General features: G+C 33.9%; 1 protein-coding gene across 4 annotated transcripts in view; it reads left to right on the top strand.

Annotated features, from left to right (window-relative positions):
• The window catches only part of CACNA2D1 (calcium voltage-gated channel auxiliary subunit alpha2delta 1), a 486,082-nt gene that overhangs the window by 264,793 nt on the left and 201,620 nt on the right, over positions 1 to 19,669 (top strand). For all 4 annotated transcript variants that reach the window (XM_063100870.1, XM_063100872.1, XM_063100873.1 and 1 more), the window contains one exon: positions 381 to 440. In XM_063100870.1, the coding sequence (XP_062956940.1) occupies positions 381 to 440 (60 nt within the window). The remainder of the gene's footprint in view (positions 1 to 380; positions 441 to 19,669) is intronic.

The following is a 19,669-nucleotide window of genomic DNA, read 5'->3' as shown; positions in this document are numbered from 1 at the left end:
ACTTATGAAAATAGATGCTACAAAGTTATTTACTAAAAACAAGATTGTGCCAAAATTAATCTACTCTCTTATATAAAACTTTTTCTGAGACTGAAATACTAGTCATTGAAAGAAAGCACTCATAAGGACACTACTAATTATGATGGCAGAGGTAGTAAACTCGATGGTATTCAAGAAAAGTATGTTATTTATATTGCTAAGGCGTAAATACACAAACATCAACTTTAGAAGGTTATAGTACTAAATGATTTAGAATTTATGAATCCTAAATAAGTTTTCTGCTTTTTATGTCATCATAATTGATTCGAAAACCCGCTTTATGTAACAACTACTTGTTTATGTGGTCATTTGAATTCTAAGATTTATTGTTTCTTTTTCAGCGCCTGGCTTTGGAAGCAGAGAAGGTTCAAGCAGCCCACCAGTGGAGAGAGGATTTTGCAGTAAGGACCCTTTTTAACCATTTGATTTAAGTAGATTGACATGTTGTGTTTGGATGATTATGACCACATTAAAATATTTTTTAGTGATAGAATCTTTTGGTGTTATGGGGTCAAAAAATAGCCCTACTTTAGTTGCTTTTTAAAAAATTGCTTTTGGGTATCCAGGGCCAATTAAGTTGTTCCAAATGTTCTTATTCATGTTTCATATTTTTAAAAAATTTGTTTTTCTTAATGTTCTCCCATATTTAACTGTACTTATAAAATATGTTTAAAATAGCATTATATTACAATGTTTGTAGATATTACGAATATACTTTGTTGTTCAAAAAAGCTCCCTCCCTTGCATTGAAGTTGTTTGGTGGTCTTTCAAGTAGTCATTTATTGGTTATATGTCCTTTTTGATTGTCTAAAGAGCAATAATGTGGAGAGAATAACGTGGCCAAGAGGATTGTAGTGATGCCTTTTATGCAATTGGTATCATTTCATTTAACTATTATTTATTGTTTTCTGGATATAAGATTTCCTTTCCCAGATAAATTGTAAACTCTTTAATATTGAGCTCATTAACATTAAATTAATATTTTGGCAATGATTTTTTTTCTCCTTACTGAAGTAGTGAGTGACCACAACATGTAACACAAAAACACTCAGTGCTTGTTAGCTATTACCACATTTTATTGACTCCAAGTTGTCATCAATTGTAAGGTTCTCTATCCATTTTATGTATTTCTAAGAAAAATTTAGCCAATGAAATTATGATACACCAGCAATTTTAAGCTGTGTTCTTATTTGTGAGATGTCAAAATGTGAAAATATTTATTTTGAAGTTTAACCCTCTTGTCTGCTCTATCAGTGCATGTATCCATGTAACAGCACTGCTAGGAAAAGTCATGTAAGAAGACAAATCAGTCCCACAGTGACACACAAGCCATTACTAAATTTTATATAGTCAAGTAGAAAATAAGTGTTCTATCTAGTAAGAGTTAGGCGTTCTTAGCAAATAGTAAGCATCATGTGGGAGAACTCTTGAACAAATTCTGGTTCTTAATGTTCTCCTAGATTATCTCACAATTTATTTAGGACCTATGAACATATTGATTAACATCAAAAGAGACTGTTAAAGGAAAAACAAGTTACGCTACTTGGGAGCCCTTCAACTAATTTCCTGTGTACTCTTCTTGAAGGACTGAATGATGTTCACAGGACACATACCTGTCACAGTTTGGACACTGAGAATTCATATTTTCCGTATCTTACCATGCATAATATCTTTACAATAGCCCTTCCCTTTGAAATATTATGGAGCGATAGAATGTTGACATATAGTGGTGATTTTATACTTGGAGAATAGAACCCAAACGAAGATTGCCTAATCTTAAAACTTGTAAGTAAAAAGTACAAAAATAAGACACACTTTTTCCTTTTTATTTTTTCTGATAAACTAGATGGTGCTTTAGTTCATGGATATGACAAGTTTAAATAAATCCTCCAAGGCCAGAGTACAATTCAAATTCGTGGTTGGAAATCAGAAATCATCAACATTAAGTCTCTCCTTATTTTGTGAGAGCACACAATACGATTGCAAATTTTATCAATATTTTAACCAAATATTTAAAAATGTTTAGTTTGGAGTTCAATGCTCCCATCTTCCAAAAGGTCCTCTTTTTAAACTTTATAATCCTTTTATCTTTTAAGTTATTTAGCTATTTGCATCAGTGCAATAGTTATTTAATGCCATCCTTTAATAATTTAACACTATGATGACTTAGAAGTCAGAAATAATTTCCTAAAAGGTACATTAACATTTCAAAAAGAAATATAATATTTTGCTTCTTCTCTTAAGTAGAAATAGGCAAGTTTCATTAATATTACTTAGGCAAAATGTTGATTAACATTCCCTACCACGTAATGTAGAGAAATCTTAGGAACAACGGGAACAAAAGAGAAAGCACTAATACGCTGGCAACAACAAAGGGCTCATGTAATTCACACTCTGCCTCAGCTCCATTCAATTCCCAACTGAATATGCAATTGAGGGAACAAAGGGCATACACTCTAAATGGATTAAGATTTATGCGGTCATGCATTTACAAGTTCAAACCAATATTTGTAAATAAACTATGTCTCCCAGCTGCCTTTCAGGTCTCCATGCAACTTATGGGTGTTAATGGTGACATTTCATGTCATTTATGATGGACAAATTATTTTATTAAGGGCAGGTGGGAGAAGGAAAAAAGAGCTTGGAATACTAATTGTTCCACATGAAATAATTGCTATTATTTCTACCAAACTGATCTTTTCCAATTACATTTGAAATCTCATTGCAATGGTTGGTTAACTAAAGTAATTTTGTTTTCAACTAAGCCTGAAGTATTAATTGTACTTATACATGTATAAACATAAGGGGTGCCTAATTTGTATTTTAATAAGTAGGATCTTTATGTATGGCTTATTAGCACCAGCTTGTTACAGACATCTAGAAATTGGCCAGTAAATTAAGCAGTTGAAGAGCGCTTTTTAGCTTCAGTTACACAGAGAAACTAAATTAGAAGGTGAATATTTTTCTAGTGAAGTTGAATGTTATTGAGTGTCAATCAGGTTAATTTAGTTCTTCAGTATAGCTTTAATTTTATAATTATAAAAAATTTTAAATCACTTTGCCAAATCATATATTTTGAAATGTTGCCTTAAAAATTATAATACTTAAAATTTTGTGTTTATGGGTAGAATTAATAGGCACTGACATTATGTATTTAATTATTTCATCTATCTTTATTCATTTTATGAAATTGCATCATTCTTGTTGATTGATTGCAGCACAAACAACTGTGAATATATGAAATGGGAAAACACACTGTATTTATTTTGGTTACCACCTACAAAGAAAAAACACTATTCTAAATTACAATGTGGTACGTACAGGTCCTAGGTCTGAAAGAACTGGCTTTTAAGGGTAAAAAGTGGGGTAGTATCATTCTGTCTTAATGAATAAATTAATATAATCACCAAAATGATTTCAATCTCTGGCTTGATTTAGTTTTTCCTTCTTAGTTTCTACCTTTGGTTGAACTGCCCTTGTGGAATCAAGAACTTGCATATCTTAATGTTTTTGTAACTTTTCTGCTATGTAGGGAAACAGTTTTTTATTAATGTTTTTCTTAAGTCTTGGGAATCTATCCTCAATCAAGATAGATTAAAAGGAGCCACAATACAAAATTGATTTACACCAAAATTTTGCGAAACCAATTTAATGGAAAGAAATCAGGCTAATTTATGGTACCTTACTGTTTTTGTTCATGCACACACGTAAATACCCATGGTAGGATTACACACCAAAATAAGAAATAATAACAATGGGCTTTAAGTTGTTAGTTATCCTAGGTGATAACCTGTATCTTTTGTTTCTTATATTGAAAAGAAGCAAAATATTTTACCTTTAATTACCTAGCCAAAAACATTGGTTTCATTTTTAATATTTTAAAATATTTTCTGATGATCTCCCTGACCTCATTTTCTCTTATTTCTAGTAAAGCCAAGGTCATGTAGTGCGTGATAGAACAGTAGAAGTCCTGACAGGAAGACCATGATGATATGTCCTGTGATAATGCAAATTTAGATATAAACGGGGCTGGTAAATTTCTTTCTTTTCCTTCTTGTGGGGGAGGGAGGAGTTAAACAGGAAAAGTTAAAAGGAGGACTGATATCCCTGACTTAGAAAATGGAGAGGTGGAAGGTGGGTCTTTATATTTTTCAGGACTAATCTGCTGCCTTGTTATCCTAGGATTGAGAGGATGAAAATAGTACTAAATTATCGGGAGATTCCTGGAATTGCTGCCAATGTTCTAAAACTTCCAGCCATGCAGAGCACCCAGAATCATTCTCACTGATATTGAAGCTGGAGTCAATTACTGCCACCAGCTGGTGCCGAACTGCAGCTGTCGCACAGAGGGTTTTTTGTTTTTGTTTTTGGTGGCTGGCCTGTACAGGGATCGAACCCCGGACCTTGGTGTTAGCAGCCCCGTGCTCTAACCAACTGAGCCGCCAGCCAAAAGAGGGCTTTTGAACTCAGGTTTCATTAACCTCTCTGTAACTTGAGCTACACTTTATCAAAATTTTTGGACACAACTTAATGTTCATTAAAGTGGGAGTTTACTATATTAATTTCCGAACCACAAAATAAAAAGATAAAAATGTATAGCATTACAGATGACTGTAATTTACATATAATGCCTAGTCTACAGAAATTTACTAGATACAATGGCATCCATTTCACTTTCTTGTTTAAAAATCTTCAGTGACTCTCCATTTAGTAAACATTCTGGCCCCGTCTAACTTTTTCCTATATGTTGTATCATAACATCTCCCCAACAGCTATTACCATTCTCCTGAAATTCTAAGCCCCAGGGTAAATTACTTGATGTTTCCCTATAGTAACATAGATTTTTTTTACCTTCAGACCTTTTGATAATCTGCCTAGAAATCTCTTCCCTCTCTCACAAATTTCCTCATGGCTTTGATTGACGAATGTTGGATTTGTTGTCTCTTTTATATGGTTTCCTAATGCCCACTTATTCAAATTTAACTCACTGCATAATTTTCCTTTCTCCACATTTTCACCACTACAGTATAAACTTCCTGGTGATAAGAACTGTGGCTAATGCATTACTAAGGAAACCATGGTCTAACGATGCATGTAACTAAAAAAATTTTTCTTGTAGTATTGGGATATCTATTTTTACTAGTAAACATTGTCAATATTACTGGAGAGATAATGAAAAATTTGTTTGAAGTGCACTTTTGTCTGAATATATTTACCCACAGCTGTGGCATAGAGATGGAGCACTGTGCCTGGAGTTATGTAAATCTACTTCAGATATGGGCTCTGCCAACAACTTACTATGCAGTTTTGGCAAGATAATAGCCTCTTCTAATTTTTTTTTTTTTTTTTATAGAAAAACTCTTGGCTTTATGGTCTCCACCAGCATAATTATCTGTGTAAGATGTTCAGTAATTGTCCCTCTGTGCTTCCATGAGCACTGTCTCTCTTCTAAGGAAAATATTTCTAGAAAACGCAGGGTTTGTCTCAGGTGTTCACAAGCAGGTTGGCACAATCCCTTGATGGATATTCACCAAGTCTAGCGAGCATCTGCCAGCTGCTGTTACTATTGTGCTGTGTTTGCCATTGCTGCATCCCAGACTGCCAAGTCCTTGAGCTAGAGTCATTAGTGTGCTCCATGCAGAAACAGCGTGAATAACCCTATTCCCAGTCCTAGAGGTTTTTGATCCCTAGGGCCCTGAAACTAATTCTCATACTATCTGTGTCACAAAGTTCCTGAAGAAAACAGCTCATTCATCATTTATTTAATCATTCTCTCTAGGAGGGCAAAAACACTGTTCTTTAGGAGGCTTTATTACTTTATCCTCATCTTCTCAATGTCCCTGTGAACTCTTGTCCATATGTTTCTCCTTTAGGAAACAGTCAGTGGACCTCCAACAAATGAATGCAAGAAAAGAGATTTCTGATCATTTGCCAACCCCATACATCTATTGTCATAGCTCAGGTTGAGCCTGGAGGATCCTATTGTGACATACATACAAATCTCCATAAAATTGTTTTGAAATCAAATGGGGAAAGTTATATAATATGCCTAGCACTTTGGAAGGTCTTCATTGATAATTTTAATATAGGGACACTATCTCCTTCTATATTTATTTCTTCCAACAATTTGGAGAGTGGAGAGACAAATATATATTTCCATTTACTGTAGCTCCTTAACTTCTGGGGTGACAACTCTATTCCCAGACATAATTTTTGTATTGAGAATAACTTCAAATGTTGGAATAATTTCAATTTAGTGGAGTTACAGATATGTTAATGGCTCTGCTAATATTGCTATAAGAAAGAGGATTTTCCAGGAATTGAAGACCTGGCCTGAAACCTTTCTTCTTAAAGGGCTGACAGTGTAGTGAAACTTGGAGCTATAAAATACAGAAGCAAAGTATGAGAGGCAGGCAATACATGTAGGCTGTGGGGTTCAGTCACTAGTGGAATGCGTCCTGACATTGGGAGCTGCCAAGGAGTGCTAACCCTGGGGACTGAGGGCTTGGTAGACTGGTTTCAGTGGAGGGATGCTATTTGTCCAGAATACTGAAAAGCTGCTGAAAAGGTTCTAGATGATGTTGGTTGAGAGTAAGCATTGCATAAAAAAGCTCATTGACAAAAAAGATGTCTCTAAGTAGACAGAAGATGCCTTTAAGAGATCTCTGGTTTAAGCTTAGAGGTTAATAAAAAACAACCTAGATAATATTCATCTACAAATTTTAAAAAGGTATATAACTGGGTTTTAGTACTGGATTTGATTACATATTAAAGAAATGTTACAGGGATTTAGGGGAATGACCGACTCTCCCCAGCTGTGCAAAATGACCTACTTCTTTAAATCTCATGCCTTTTGTCTGTAGGCATCTGATGTCTTCCAGCCTTCCAAACCAGCCTGACAATGGATTTATTTCTTACACTATTCTCTCTCTAATTAGTCAACATTTTTTTGCCTTTCACTTTTTCATCAACATAAATACCGACTCTAGTATCTTCTATCATTAAACACAAAACCGAAAACTATTGCACTTCTGTCTTTGCCACATTCCTTTACTGTTCTATACTGCAAATCTCAAGAGGTGTGGACCTGCGCCATCTCTCCATCTTCACCTTCACTCACTGGCCAGCCTCCTTCAAGTTGACTTCAAATTTTTGTGGTGAAACTTTCTTTGTAATTCACAACTACCTCTCTGTCATCAAGTCTAATGGCCATTTTCTATTTATCTTTATACTTGGTCTTTCTTCATTATTTTAATGCACCACTTACTATTTTTCCTTTCTTCAAACACTTTCTTCTTAGTTTTCAAGAAACACCACTTTCCTGGTTTTCCTGCTTTCTCACTATCCATTCCTCCTAAATCTCCTTTTTAGTTCCTCTTTCATTACAGTATCTCTAATGGTGTCTAAATTTAGGACACAGTCTTTGCTCTTTCTTCTTTAATGCTCATAATTTCTCTCAAGACACCTCATCCATTTTATTGAGTTTAGATATAATTCCACGCAAATCTCCTTTCTGAGCTCTAGGCTTAGTTATCCAACTGCACACTTGCTGTTTCCACTGAGCTCTCTGACTGGCACATTAAGACTAACATTCATTATATTTTCCCTCAGTATCCTGATCATCTGTTAATTTTTTCGTCTCAGATGATATCACCTTCTTCCCAGTTAATGTAACCCAAATTAAGGAGTAATTCTTAATTCTTCCCTCTGTCATAACCCCACATGGAGTTTTCATCTGCAGATTTTTCAATTCTAACCCCAAAATGTATCATGCAAGCATTCATTTCTCTTTATCTCTGCTACCACCATTTTTGTTCAAAACGTCCACATCCTGCAGGCAGAATAACCTTGAAATTGTTAATCAAATTGTGAATCAAAGAGTCCACTCTACTATCCTGTGGTATCCACAAATTTGTTTCACAGAATTGTAGTGATGGGGTTTAGGACATGCAATACAAACGTATTTTAAGGTGAAGGAATTGTGGAAAACTGCAGAAACAGTGCCCTTCTTCCCTGAAGCAGGTCATAAGATCCGTATTTGAGAGGTGCCCACCCGGTACTGGGAGGAAAGGAGCATCCTTATTTCTGAAAACACAGGGACACAGAAGAATCTGAAAAAACAGGGCTTCATATGTTTTCTCTAGTTTATTACCATTAGGTCATACTTTTTTATCCAATCATACTTCTCCACAACTGTCCACTTCTCCATCAAACCTACCATAAAAAATTTACAGGTTTTCCTGCTTTTTTTTGGTTCTTCATTTCCTTATGTAGTCTCCCATGTCACATAAAATTAATATTAAATAAATTTCTATGCTTTTCTCTTGTTAAACTGCCTTTTTTTAAAGGGGCCTCAGCCATGATCCTAAGACGGCAAGGAAATATATTTCTTTTTCCCTACAGTAGTGACCCAACGTATACATAGGAAAATAAGATTTTAGTCCATCAGTTAAATAGAAAAGAATGAGTCTTTTTAAAAAATCAATAGACAATTTTATAAGACAGTGGGGAAAGTAGCTTTGTATATTCTTTTGAAGTGAACATTTTTAAGACCAACTAAAATGAACAGATTATAAAACTTTAAACCAATAAGTCAGCCAAATATCAGAATCAAGTAGTGTAGGTAAAACAAACCTGAATTTAGAAAGCAATGGGCAGGTTTTCTCAAGCCACCCATGAAAAATATGCCTATGTAGCAGCAACCAAAATAAAATTCAGGCAACACAGTAACAACTAGATTATATATAGATAGATTATATATGCTATATATATATATATATATATAAAGTTTATATATATATATAACTTTTAGGCAAAATTAATGATAGAAAATGTGGTTTTATGTAAGTACAGGTTTAAAATAACAATTGCAAAATGCCTGCTTCTGCTTTGTCCGAAGACATACTCTGGCCCAAGAAACAGAGTAATCAAGAGAACTTGTAATTGAATGCAAAAGAAAATCAGTAATCATGGTATTGTAGTATCATGTGTCATGGGATATGTTATCTTTATTAAATTAGTAGATTTCAAAAATTATAAAATTGCTACATTGCAAAACTGCTTTATTTTTATTTTGTTGTATTCTTTCTTCATTGTGAGGATAGCTCTCCTGGAGACCCTCTAAGAATCACCTGAAAGACTTTTATTTTTTCACAGTTCCTCTTATGCCCTCCCATCAAGGTTCTCAGTGACTCCCTGTGGCGATGGAGCCAGAACATTGTGAATCCCATTGCAGTGAGCTAGTGTACCTAATGGACATGTGGCCTGGAGTGTGTTGAGACTGAATGATGTTTGCCCTCCACTAACTGGATGGCTTAATAATTATGAAAATAAAAATGAGACTAAATGTACTTCTAAAGCTTAGAAATAAGGGTCAACTGGTTTAAAAAATTGATATATAAAATTATTAGTAAAATGAGGCTCAAAGAAATCTATTTGAGTTAATACCAAAACGGCAATAATCAGGCTTGCTCAATCACTTCCTTCTGAAAGAATAATTCCTTAATTGTTTTATAAAAATACTTCAAAATCATTAACTTAAAAATTCAAGTGATATAGATAACTTCCAAAGGAAATTTGAAATCTCCCCAAAACTCCAAGAGATATATTTCTTGATTATGTTTAATGAGCATCATGATGTTCAATTTCTGTTTATCTCTTATTTTTCACGTATTTTTTCATGAGATACACCAAAAACTCAGACACATAGTTATATACACATATATGTTTGCATTTCCTCTCCCCTTCCTCCTACCTCCCAAATCTTATTAAATTATTATTTTATATCAAGGTTTCTATTATGTTCTATAACCATAATTTTCACAGTATTTAATCCTGGTTTTATATTTTGATGGATTAAATGCTATCAGCAGTACTTTTATGATAGCTCTTCCATTACTGACCTTATTTCTTTGTTAATTTTTTATTTTTAAATTCATAATTTGATTGGATTTTGTTGTCAAGTGTTTGATCAAGAAAAGTACTGAAGTGCTCTAAACGCTGATTTCTTGTATGTTTGAGAATATCTTGGCATTTCATTTTGGATTTGAAGGAAGGCTTGCCTAATGTATTTCTTTCCTCAAAAATTTGAGACATTGCTTTACTGTCTTCTGTCATGAACAGTGACAGTTTGAAATCAGTCTGTTTACAGTCCCTAGACCCCTTTGTAAATTGACTTGATTTTTTTTTTCATTGGTTTCCTAAAGATACATTCTTCAGGGCCGAGCCCGTGGCGCACTCGGTAGAGTGCTGCGCTAGGAGCGCGGCGACGCTCCCGCCGCGGGTTCGGATCCTATATAGAAATGACCAGTGCGCTCACTGGCTGAGTGCCGGTCACGAAAAACAAAAACGACAAAAAAAAAAAGATACATTCTTCATTTTGAGGTTGAATTAGGAGTGATACATCTTATTGTTGGTTGTTTGGTGTCTTCATGTTAAAGTTTTAATTTTATTTCAGACATGTTTTCTTTCAGCATATTTTTGAATGTGTGTGTGTGTGTGTGTGTGTGTGTGTGCGTGTGTGTGTGTGCGTGTGTGTGTGTTTTATCAAGCTGTCTTCTTTGGGAGCATCACTTGGTATTAATTGAGCCACATTTTTTTGTTTTCCATAATTGGTATCTTCTCTATAAGAGTCTTTTAAAACATCTTTCTTCTTTTACATTTCATTCAGTATGATTCCCTGAAGACTGCCTTTGTGATGATCTTTTTATATGCATCTGTGATTTTGTTACTTCATGTAGCTTTTCTCTCTAATCTTGTTTGCTCTCTCCCATTTTTCACTATGTTTGGGAAGCTCCTTCGCCAACTTATGTTGGTGTATAACATCATCTTTTGAACCCCCTTTATCTTTCATTTTTATTTCATGTTTTTCTGGCCATCTCCCCTCCCATTTTAAAGAAGAGGTCTGTAATTTCTCTGAGGCTGGAAAGAATCATGGGTATTAATTCTTCCTTTTATTTTAGAGTTTCATGTCTTTGATTAGTTTTCCTTTCTTCTTTCCTCTGTCCAAGAAATGGCTATGCATGGGTTCATGAGTCTCAGAATAAATTAATGATTTGATGGAAGGTAATGAAGGGAGGTTAAAGAGAGAAGACACTGAAGTGATTTAGAGCTTCTACTTAGGTGAATAATCTCCAGTATCTTACAAAATATGCTTTTCCTTTGCACATTCCAGTCAGTTTTTAGTGTTCAGGAAGTCTGAAAACTTATGGTAAAACATGAAACAGTTATGAAACAGTCTCTCCCTTTGTTCCAGCAGAGAGCACTTTCCTTTCCTACAGAAACCTGTGTCTTCCTAGTTGCAAACTGTTCGCCAAATAATCTCCTTCTATCTCCGTATTCTTTTCTAGTGAATTTTAGCACTCTGGTATGTATGTATGTATGTATGTATGTATGTATGTATGTATGTATGCATGTATGTATGTATGTATGTATTTTTAAAAGATGACCAGTAAGGGGATCTTAACCCTTGACTTGGTGTTGTCAGCACCACGTTCTCCCAAGTGAGCTAACAGGCCATCCCTATATTGGGATCCGAACCCATGGCCTTGGTGTTACTAGCACGCACTCTCCCGAGTGGGCCACAGGCCAGCCCAGCACTCTGGTATTTAAACAGATATCTTAAAGTTACCCATTGGCACACGAGACATATTGATTTTACTACTCAGAGTATAGTGTGTTGATTTCACTTCATTCAATAAGATATTTTGTCATCTAATATTAAGTCTAAAAATTTTTGAGCCATGAAGCAAGTAAAAAAAAATATGTATTAATCTGTTTCTGCTGCTTATAACAAAATACCTGGACCTGGGTAATAATTTATAAAAAAAATGAAATTTATTGCTGACAATTTCAGAGGCTGGAAATCCAAAGTCCAGGGAACACATCTGGTGAAGGCCTTCTTTGGTGGTGACTTCAGTGATGGCAGGGTATCACATTGCAAAATGACAGAGCAGAGGGTGACTAACCTCTCAAGTGCTCTTTTTGAAAGCCCTCAAAACCAGCCCCTGACCACCATTATTAATCCATTCACTATGGCATGGTCCTACAATCTAATCACTTTTTCAAGGCCCCACCTTTCAATTACTGTAACAGGTTTCTCACCCTCGACAGTCAACAGTGGGGATTAAGCTTCAATGAGGTTGGGGGGCATCCAATGTACAGCACATTATATTTAGAAGTAACAAACTGATAAATAGGACTGCCAACTAAAGTTCCAGAAAGAGTTTGATCATTTCCCATTGTGTAACTTTTAGCCAATTATTTAAGGTTTTTTTTTTTTTTTTTTTCCCTAAAGATGACCAGTAAGGTGATCTTAACTCTTGACTTGGTGTTCTCAGCACCACGCTCTCCCAAGTGAGCTAACCGGCCATCCCTATATAGGGATCCAAACCCGTGGCCTTGGTGTTACCAGCACCACACTCTCCCAAGTGAGCCACAGGCCAACCCTCAGTTATTTAATTTCTAAACCACAATTTCCTCATCAATAAAATGGGAATAGTATTGGTACCAATAGCACAGACTTATTTTGATACTTACTTGAAATTGTGCATATAAGGTTCACACAGGTCTTTGAGTAGAATCAAGCTTGAATAAAGGAACTGTGAATAATGCTAATTTATTAGAAACTGATGATATTCCAATGTTAGCTAAACAAATATAATTGAAATTTTAATAGCTATTGAGCTTATTTTTTTAAAAAAAACTTGGCTTGGATTTCTTCTGTTTGCTTTATAGTGAAATCTGAAAGATGTCTAGCACCCTGCCATCAACAAACACCTTTCACATATACATAATGAGTATATTTCACTAAGATTGATTATACTCTCAAAAGTGTTTCCTTTTGAAACATTTTTAAAAACTTCCAAAATGAATATATGTGAAATGTTGGGTAATGAAAGTAGTACAGATGAAAATATCCATTTTGATAAATTATATTCTTGCTTTGGGCAAATATATATTCAGCACAGCTATTTTAAGCTACTGAAATGTCCTGAAAACATCTCTACCATCTTAAAGTTTGTATGAATGTTGGAATTCCATTGCCTTACAGCTTACAATTGGCAAAATCTAATAAATTTTACATTTCCATACTTTTTAAAAAAAATCTGAGGTGTTTATGTTCTGAGAGTTTTTGGTTTTGAAATAAAGAGCACCAGTTACACTCAAGAGAGAATAGATTACAGAGTTCAAGTTCTAATAAATCTAAGTATGTTTGGCTCTCCTGCTAAATTCTTTTTTTATAATCCTTGTGTTAAATGAAAATGACCAAATTATATATTCAAGATGACTTAAGCCTATTTCTTTGACTAGAAGGGAAATGAAATGACCTGACAGAGAATATCAATGTTTCTATTATTTTAATATTATAGATGTTAATCTTTTTTTTTTTTTTTTTCTTTTTTCTTTTTCGTGACCGGCACTCAGCCAGTGAGTGCACGGGCCATTCCTATATAGGATCCGAACCCGCGGCGGGAGCGTCGCTGCGCTCCCAGCGCCGCACTCTCCCGAGTGCGCCCTCGGCCCTATAGGTGTTAATCTTGAGGCTTCCCAGAAGTTTCTCCATTTTTATAGGTGTTTCTCTGAAATTCTGATTCATAAAGTTATCTTACTAATTTAATAACCTGGATTTTAATTCCATAAGTTTTTTCTATCTCATAGGCCTTTGTGGTGACAAGGGGGAATGACAGCAGACATGGATAATTTTAATCCACAAATTAAAAAAAATCACATTGTATGTCATTTTCATCAAACTGTTTATTTTTATATCTGAGTGCACACAGAATAAGCACCAAGAGAATGTTGCAGAAGTTTAGAACGTGGGATTCTCTGGTGTGGGGGCTTTGTATGATCTACTTGCTGTTGTTTCTTTTCTCAGTACTCTGAAAATGTCAAGGATATTTCATTGATGATTCTAAATTGTCTTCAGCTGTGCTCTGTGACACACAAAAAACAGTAATAGCAAGAAAAGCCAAGGTCTAGCTACAAAAGCACTGTGTGGCCATGTTGAAAGCTTTGTGAATTTAGAATGAAGGCAGGCAATTGTACTCTAATTCATTGCTGTGTTTGGGAGTGCCAAGCAGCCATATCTTCCAACATCTTTAAAGTTCTTCAGAAGATGTAAGATTCAAGGCCACTGTTGAGCAAATTAAATTCATCAAAACATTTCACTTTCAAAGGGTATCAAACATCTACCTTGTGTGGTTTGATAGGAAGTTTATTTAATTATGCTAATTCTAGTCAACTTGGTCATGTGGAAGCTGTAAAATCTTAGCAACTTTCATGACAGATTATAATGCATTTATAAACAGAGGCCTTTGAGAAAAAAATCCAAGCACATTTAACTCAGGAAAAAGAGAAATCTACTCAACTTTCCATTTCATTTCCCGTCTCCATCTCACTTTGCTAAGGAAAAGGTAAAGAAAAAAAATCGTACATGATTAATAGCTTGGTCATTACTTGAAGTTATGTATAATAATCTTTCCGTTAGGGGGAGAAAATGAGTTTGTTTATGTACTGTTATACTAAAAATGATAATTCTTTCTCAGTTCTTTCTTTTTTTTTTTTTTTTGACATACATTTAATCCAAATGGGGAGGATATATAATTTCCTTTTTTTAAAAAGGTAGGTTAGCAATATATTAATTGGGGATGTAGAGTGAGAGTGGATTTGCATAGAAAATTAGAACTGATTTCCGAGTTGCTTGAAGACTGATTTACCATCTTCTCCCTTGGAAAGGCTGATCTATAAGCAGTAGCTTAAGATTAACTCCTTTCAAGCTCCCCTGGGGCTTTATGTATGGCAAGGCAGTTTGGTTACAAAGGGCTTCCTGCTGGCAAAACTGATACCAAAAGTAAATAGAAACCTAGACTAAAGAGAAGTCAACAGAACAAGTAATTAAATAGGTATTATTGGCCTTAATTAAACTAAATTTAAAAGCAAGATTTTCTGAATTAAAGCAAAAGTGTGGAAAATTAAGTTGATCATATAGTATACCAACATATTTTGTTTGAAGTTATTTTTAAAAAATTTGTGCCATTAGGTATTATGTTCTTACATTTTTGTATGCAATTAATATTTTAGATCATACATATTAGCACCCAGTCTTTAATGGTATAAAAAGTTAACTTTAGTTCTCATTCCACTGTTTTGTTTTGTTTTTTGTAAATTGAGTTTTATAAGAATTAGATCAGGGTTAAGTAAAATAGCTAACATTATTAGAGTGTTAATGTATTACTATTGCTAGTACCAAAGCAAATATACCATGCTTAACGTATTTCTATCAAAACGTAGTATTTTGCCAATATGCTTTACTGTGCTTCTCCCCAGCTCTTAGCTGTGTGTTTCTGCTGCTCTCTAGTGAAATATACCGTAATGAAGACAGTAATTTGTTACACCCTTTCTTCATGCTGATGAAATCTTATATTCTGTGCCTTTTCACCTTTTGATTGTCATTTTTTTGGTTATGTTATCATACTTTGGCTGACTGGCAATAGTCAGAGAGAATTTGAGGAAAGCACAGAGACCACTTTAAATTCTAGCTTTGATGGACTAGTTTCCTTTTCCTAATGGCAAAAAATACCACCTGGGAAGCTCACCAGGAGGGAGCATTTTTATACAGAAATTGAGAGATTTAAGATTTAGTATTCCCATACTAAAGATGCTTGTTTGTTTATCAGTATTTACCTCTACAATTAAAAAATATATAGTATGCTAGTGTTACATTAGCAATGAAAAAGGAAGTTAATTTGCTCTAGAGGAAGTCATGTGAGCTTTGGTGTCTGTTGGACCACGATTCACATTTCTCTTTTGGTAGTTGTTAACTTTGAGGAATTGGCTTACCTCCCTGAAACTTTACAGTTTCCTCATCTGGAAGTTGTAGTAATATACATTTCCTTAATATTTGTGGTGCGTACTACATGAAATGGTATAGATTTCCATCCTAAATAATCAATAAATTGGCCACCACATTATTATTATTGTTTATACCTTGTTTTATTGCAGATTAAAAAGATCAACTTGTACTCATTTTTTCAATCACATTTCATACCTCTAACTTCAGCACAGTTCTTTTCTTTTCAGTATTTATGTAAGCTTGCATATGTTTTATGTACATACCGTATTGTTTTTTCACTACTAGAAAGCAAAGTCAGTTCCAGCTAGCACAGTTTCTGTTTTCCTCTGTACACGTACAAAGCTCACATTTCTTAAAACATTTCACTTAAAGGTTTGTGCTGGCAAAAAATTTTAAAAATGTAAAAGAAAGTGATATTAGAACACTGTCTATTGCCTTGTATGCAAATATATAATACTCATTATGTGTGCAGGCATATGGAGAGAGACAATCAGACACACTATTTGAAGAATCTTTTCATGTTTTCTGAGAAATCACCTTTGACTCTACGCCCATTATGTTTTTCACTGTCCTACAGACTTTGCTTACAGTAAGAAGCTTATTGCTCAAGGCAAAATCTCATTTATTCTTTTCATCATACAAGGAAAGTGATGGTACTGATCATAATTTTCTTTTCTTCCAGTCAGTCAAGAAGCTTAAGGCCAAATTTAATGCTTAATTACAGGATTGCAGTCTCTTTTATGGTCTTCTTTTTTTCTCCCTCTAAGTGTTTCTTTTTAAAATTATTATTGCTAAAATATTTAACTGTCCTGTTCAAAGGGTGTTTTTGTAGTTTGCTCTAAGAATGGAATGGTGTAACTTAGAACAATGTTGCTTAATGGGGGTTGGTGGATGGAGAGAGGATTTTAGAAAAATCTCCATCAGAGCTTTTCAAATACAACTTTCTTGACATCGCAACACACAATACAGTTATAAATACTGGTTAATTGAACATGAGGAAGTGATCAAATAGACATCAGTGAGAGTTGTAGTTAAAAGCTTTAAGGCATTGGAATTTATAAACATGTTTTGTCACAAATTTATATTATATATGTAGAGATCCTATGGACTATTATAACTTTTTATGTGATTTGGCAGTTTTAGATATCACTCTAGTTCCAAAAGTCTTTTAAATGAAGGTTGAAGAAAAATGCTAAAATGAGCAACTTTCAATTGGGCAACTGAGCAATTGCCTTCTATTTATAGAAATTGGAGTTTGAGTGTGTAACGACTAAAATAGCTTATTGGAAATAAGATCTAAAAACAAATACCTATTTATATTACTAATTTTATATAATTTATCTCATAGCTTTTTCAAGCTTGCTTTGCTTGACTAGTTTACCTTTAGTTTACAAATTTTAAGTGTTTAGAATTTTTCTCAGATAGTTATCAGTCCTTTCATGAATTTTTCAGGAATCTAGGCCCCTAGTCATCTCAACAAAATAGTTGCTAGCAACAAAACTTCAAAAAGGAAGGAAATTACTTAGGAATCACTTAAAACACATAGTTTGCAGGTTGTACCAAGATCTTAACCCTTCATATATCTTTGACAGCAGGAATGGTGTCGGGGAAAGTCATTCCATTTGATCTAGTGTGCGAGTTTATAAGGACGTCATAGTCTACAGTTTTCACAAAACTATTTGTTTGGTCAGGTCATAGAAATCAGTCAGGTCATAGAAATCTAGCAGGTAAGTGAGATGGTAAATGTTATAGCCATCTTTCCCTCTTGTGAATTTTCTCAAACCATCAAAAATTAATAAACTGCTGCTTAGTTATCTGTGACCATTTCAATATTGCCTCAGTATATTTCAAAATGAGAATGAAATTAAATAAACAATGCCCGGTAATTCTTCTATGTGTAAAATTGGAAGTACCATTGAAGCATACAATGCATTCAATTAAAGAGTTATTAGAACTTTGCAAAACAAACAGAAATACTCCTTGGCATTTCTGGGTAATTAAGTTATCTAAAGGCTGGGGCAGTTTGTAATTTTGACATCACCCCTTTGAGATCGTTGTTCCAGAGATAATTTCAAAGCTGAGGTTTAGTGATACAGTATCTTTCTCCCCTTCCCCCCCAACCCCCCCCAAATTCCTGCAACAATATTTAATTTTGAAGATCATCAGAAATAATATAAAATCTACATAAATGATACAATAGTATCTTATAAATGAGGGTTGCCAGATTTTGTACATAAAAATATAGGATGCCCAGTTACATTTGAATTTCAGATAAACAACTGTTTTGTTTGAAACATACTTATACTAAAAAGAATTTAATTAGGTGTCCTGTGTTTTATCTAACAAACCTATATTATAAATACTAAGAGTTTGTAAAGGTCTTACAAGAAATTTCTTAGCCTGAGCTTTCTCAATTTTCTCTATTTATTAAGATCTAATTTCTCGTTTTGAGCAATCTCTAAGCAGTTTCTAAGCAATACTAGGCCAATAATATAACTGTGGTTTCTGTATCATTTAGGTGATGGTAAATGGAAAGCACATTACCTATATTATCAGCGGTGATTAATCACTTTTAGACTTATCTTGCACTCTGTCAATATATAGTTTGATAAGTTTACCCTTAGAATGTAAAATTTAGATGATAATTTCAATTGTTCTGCGTTTATTTCACTTGTTCCTTTTAGATGTTTCTATATCTGTTATATTTTTACTAAACAAACAATTCAAGAAAGTGGATAAAAATATGCACAACATATTGGTGAGAAAAACACCTCCTAATTTTGCAGAGAGGGGATTGTGTCTGTAAAGGTTAATTAGGTGCTAATACATTCCCTTCATTCTTCTCACCTGGATATTGACTTTGAAATTGTTTGGTTCTTTAAATGCAAAATATTTTTCACACTGAGTTTCTTATATGCTAGGAAAGAAGTTAATATGATCAAAAGATGGGTATGTTGATGTGTTCCTTTGTTCAACAACACATCTGGAATCATAGCTTAAATTGTAGGCAACTCTAATTGGCTCAGCTTCTTTGCAATATTTTTTCTCTCCACTGAAGTGACACCAGCCTCTTATGATTGAAATAACTTCATTTAGGCAAGTCCTGATCAGTTCATCCTCTTTTTACCTCAAATTCTTGTTTATGCTTAAATAAGATTAATGCCTTTTTTTAATATTAGGAAATTTATATTAGAGGTTTTCATCTTCTCTTATTTTATTCTTTCTGTATCATTATATCATCAAAGCAAATATATTCTGAATACTTAAGTAATGGCCTTGATTAAAATTGTATAAACAGTTTTAAAATAATTTGAATACTAGATAATAACATTAATATTAGATATATATGATCCTTAAAAAATGCATAGTTCTTTCACATAAATTATAACATTAAATTATCTTTGTAACACTCTGAATTCGGAGTTCTTTGCCCAGGTGATAAATGAAAAGACAAAACAACTTCGGATAGATTTTTTTGCTGCCACAGACTAAGAACTAGGCCAGTGAAGAGAATGTAGATTCTCTAACTTGTTATTCAGTGCACAGGTATTACATCATTCTGCCTTTCCTTGGAACAACTTTGTATATAATTTTTTGAAAATTGTTTAATATTCTAAACAGATTACATTTTCTAAAAAATTATTCATTATGAAATTCAAATAAATTATTCATAAATACATGCTTGAGGAATGAAGCACAGTCCCCAGAATTCCCTTTCCCTGCCTCTCCATTTTTTAAAAATATGGACAGCAATTTTACACTTCTCACTGTGTAATG

The sequence above is a fragment of the Cynocephalus volans genome, chromosome 6 (assembly GCF_027409185.1).
Source record: "Cynocephalus volans isolate mCynVol1 chromosome 6, mCynVol1.pri, whole genome shotgun sequence".
In the NCBI taxonomy this organism is placed as follows: domain Eukaryota; kingdom Metazoa; phylum Chordata; class Mammalia; order Dermoptera; family Cynocephalidae; genus Cynocephalus; species Cynocephalus volans.
This window is presented reverse-complemented; position numbering and strand designations above follow the sequence as displayed.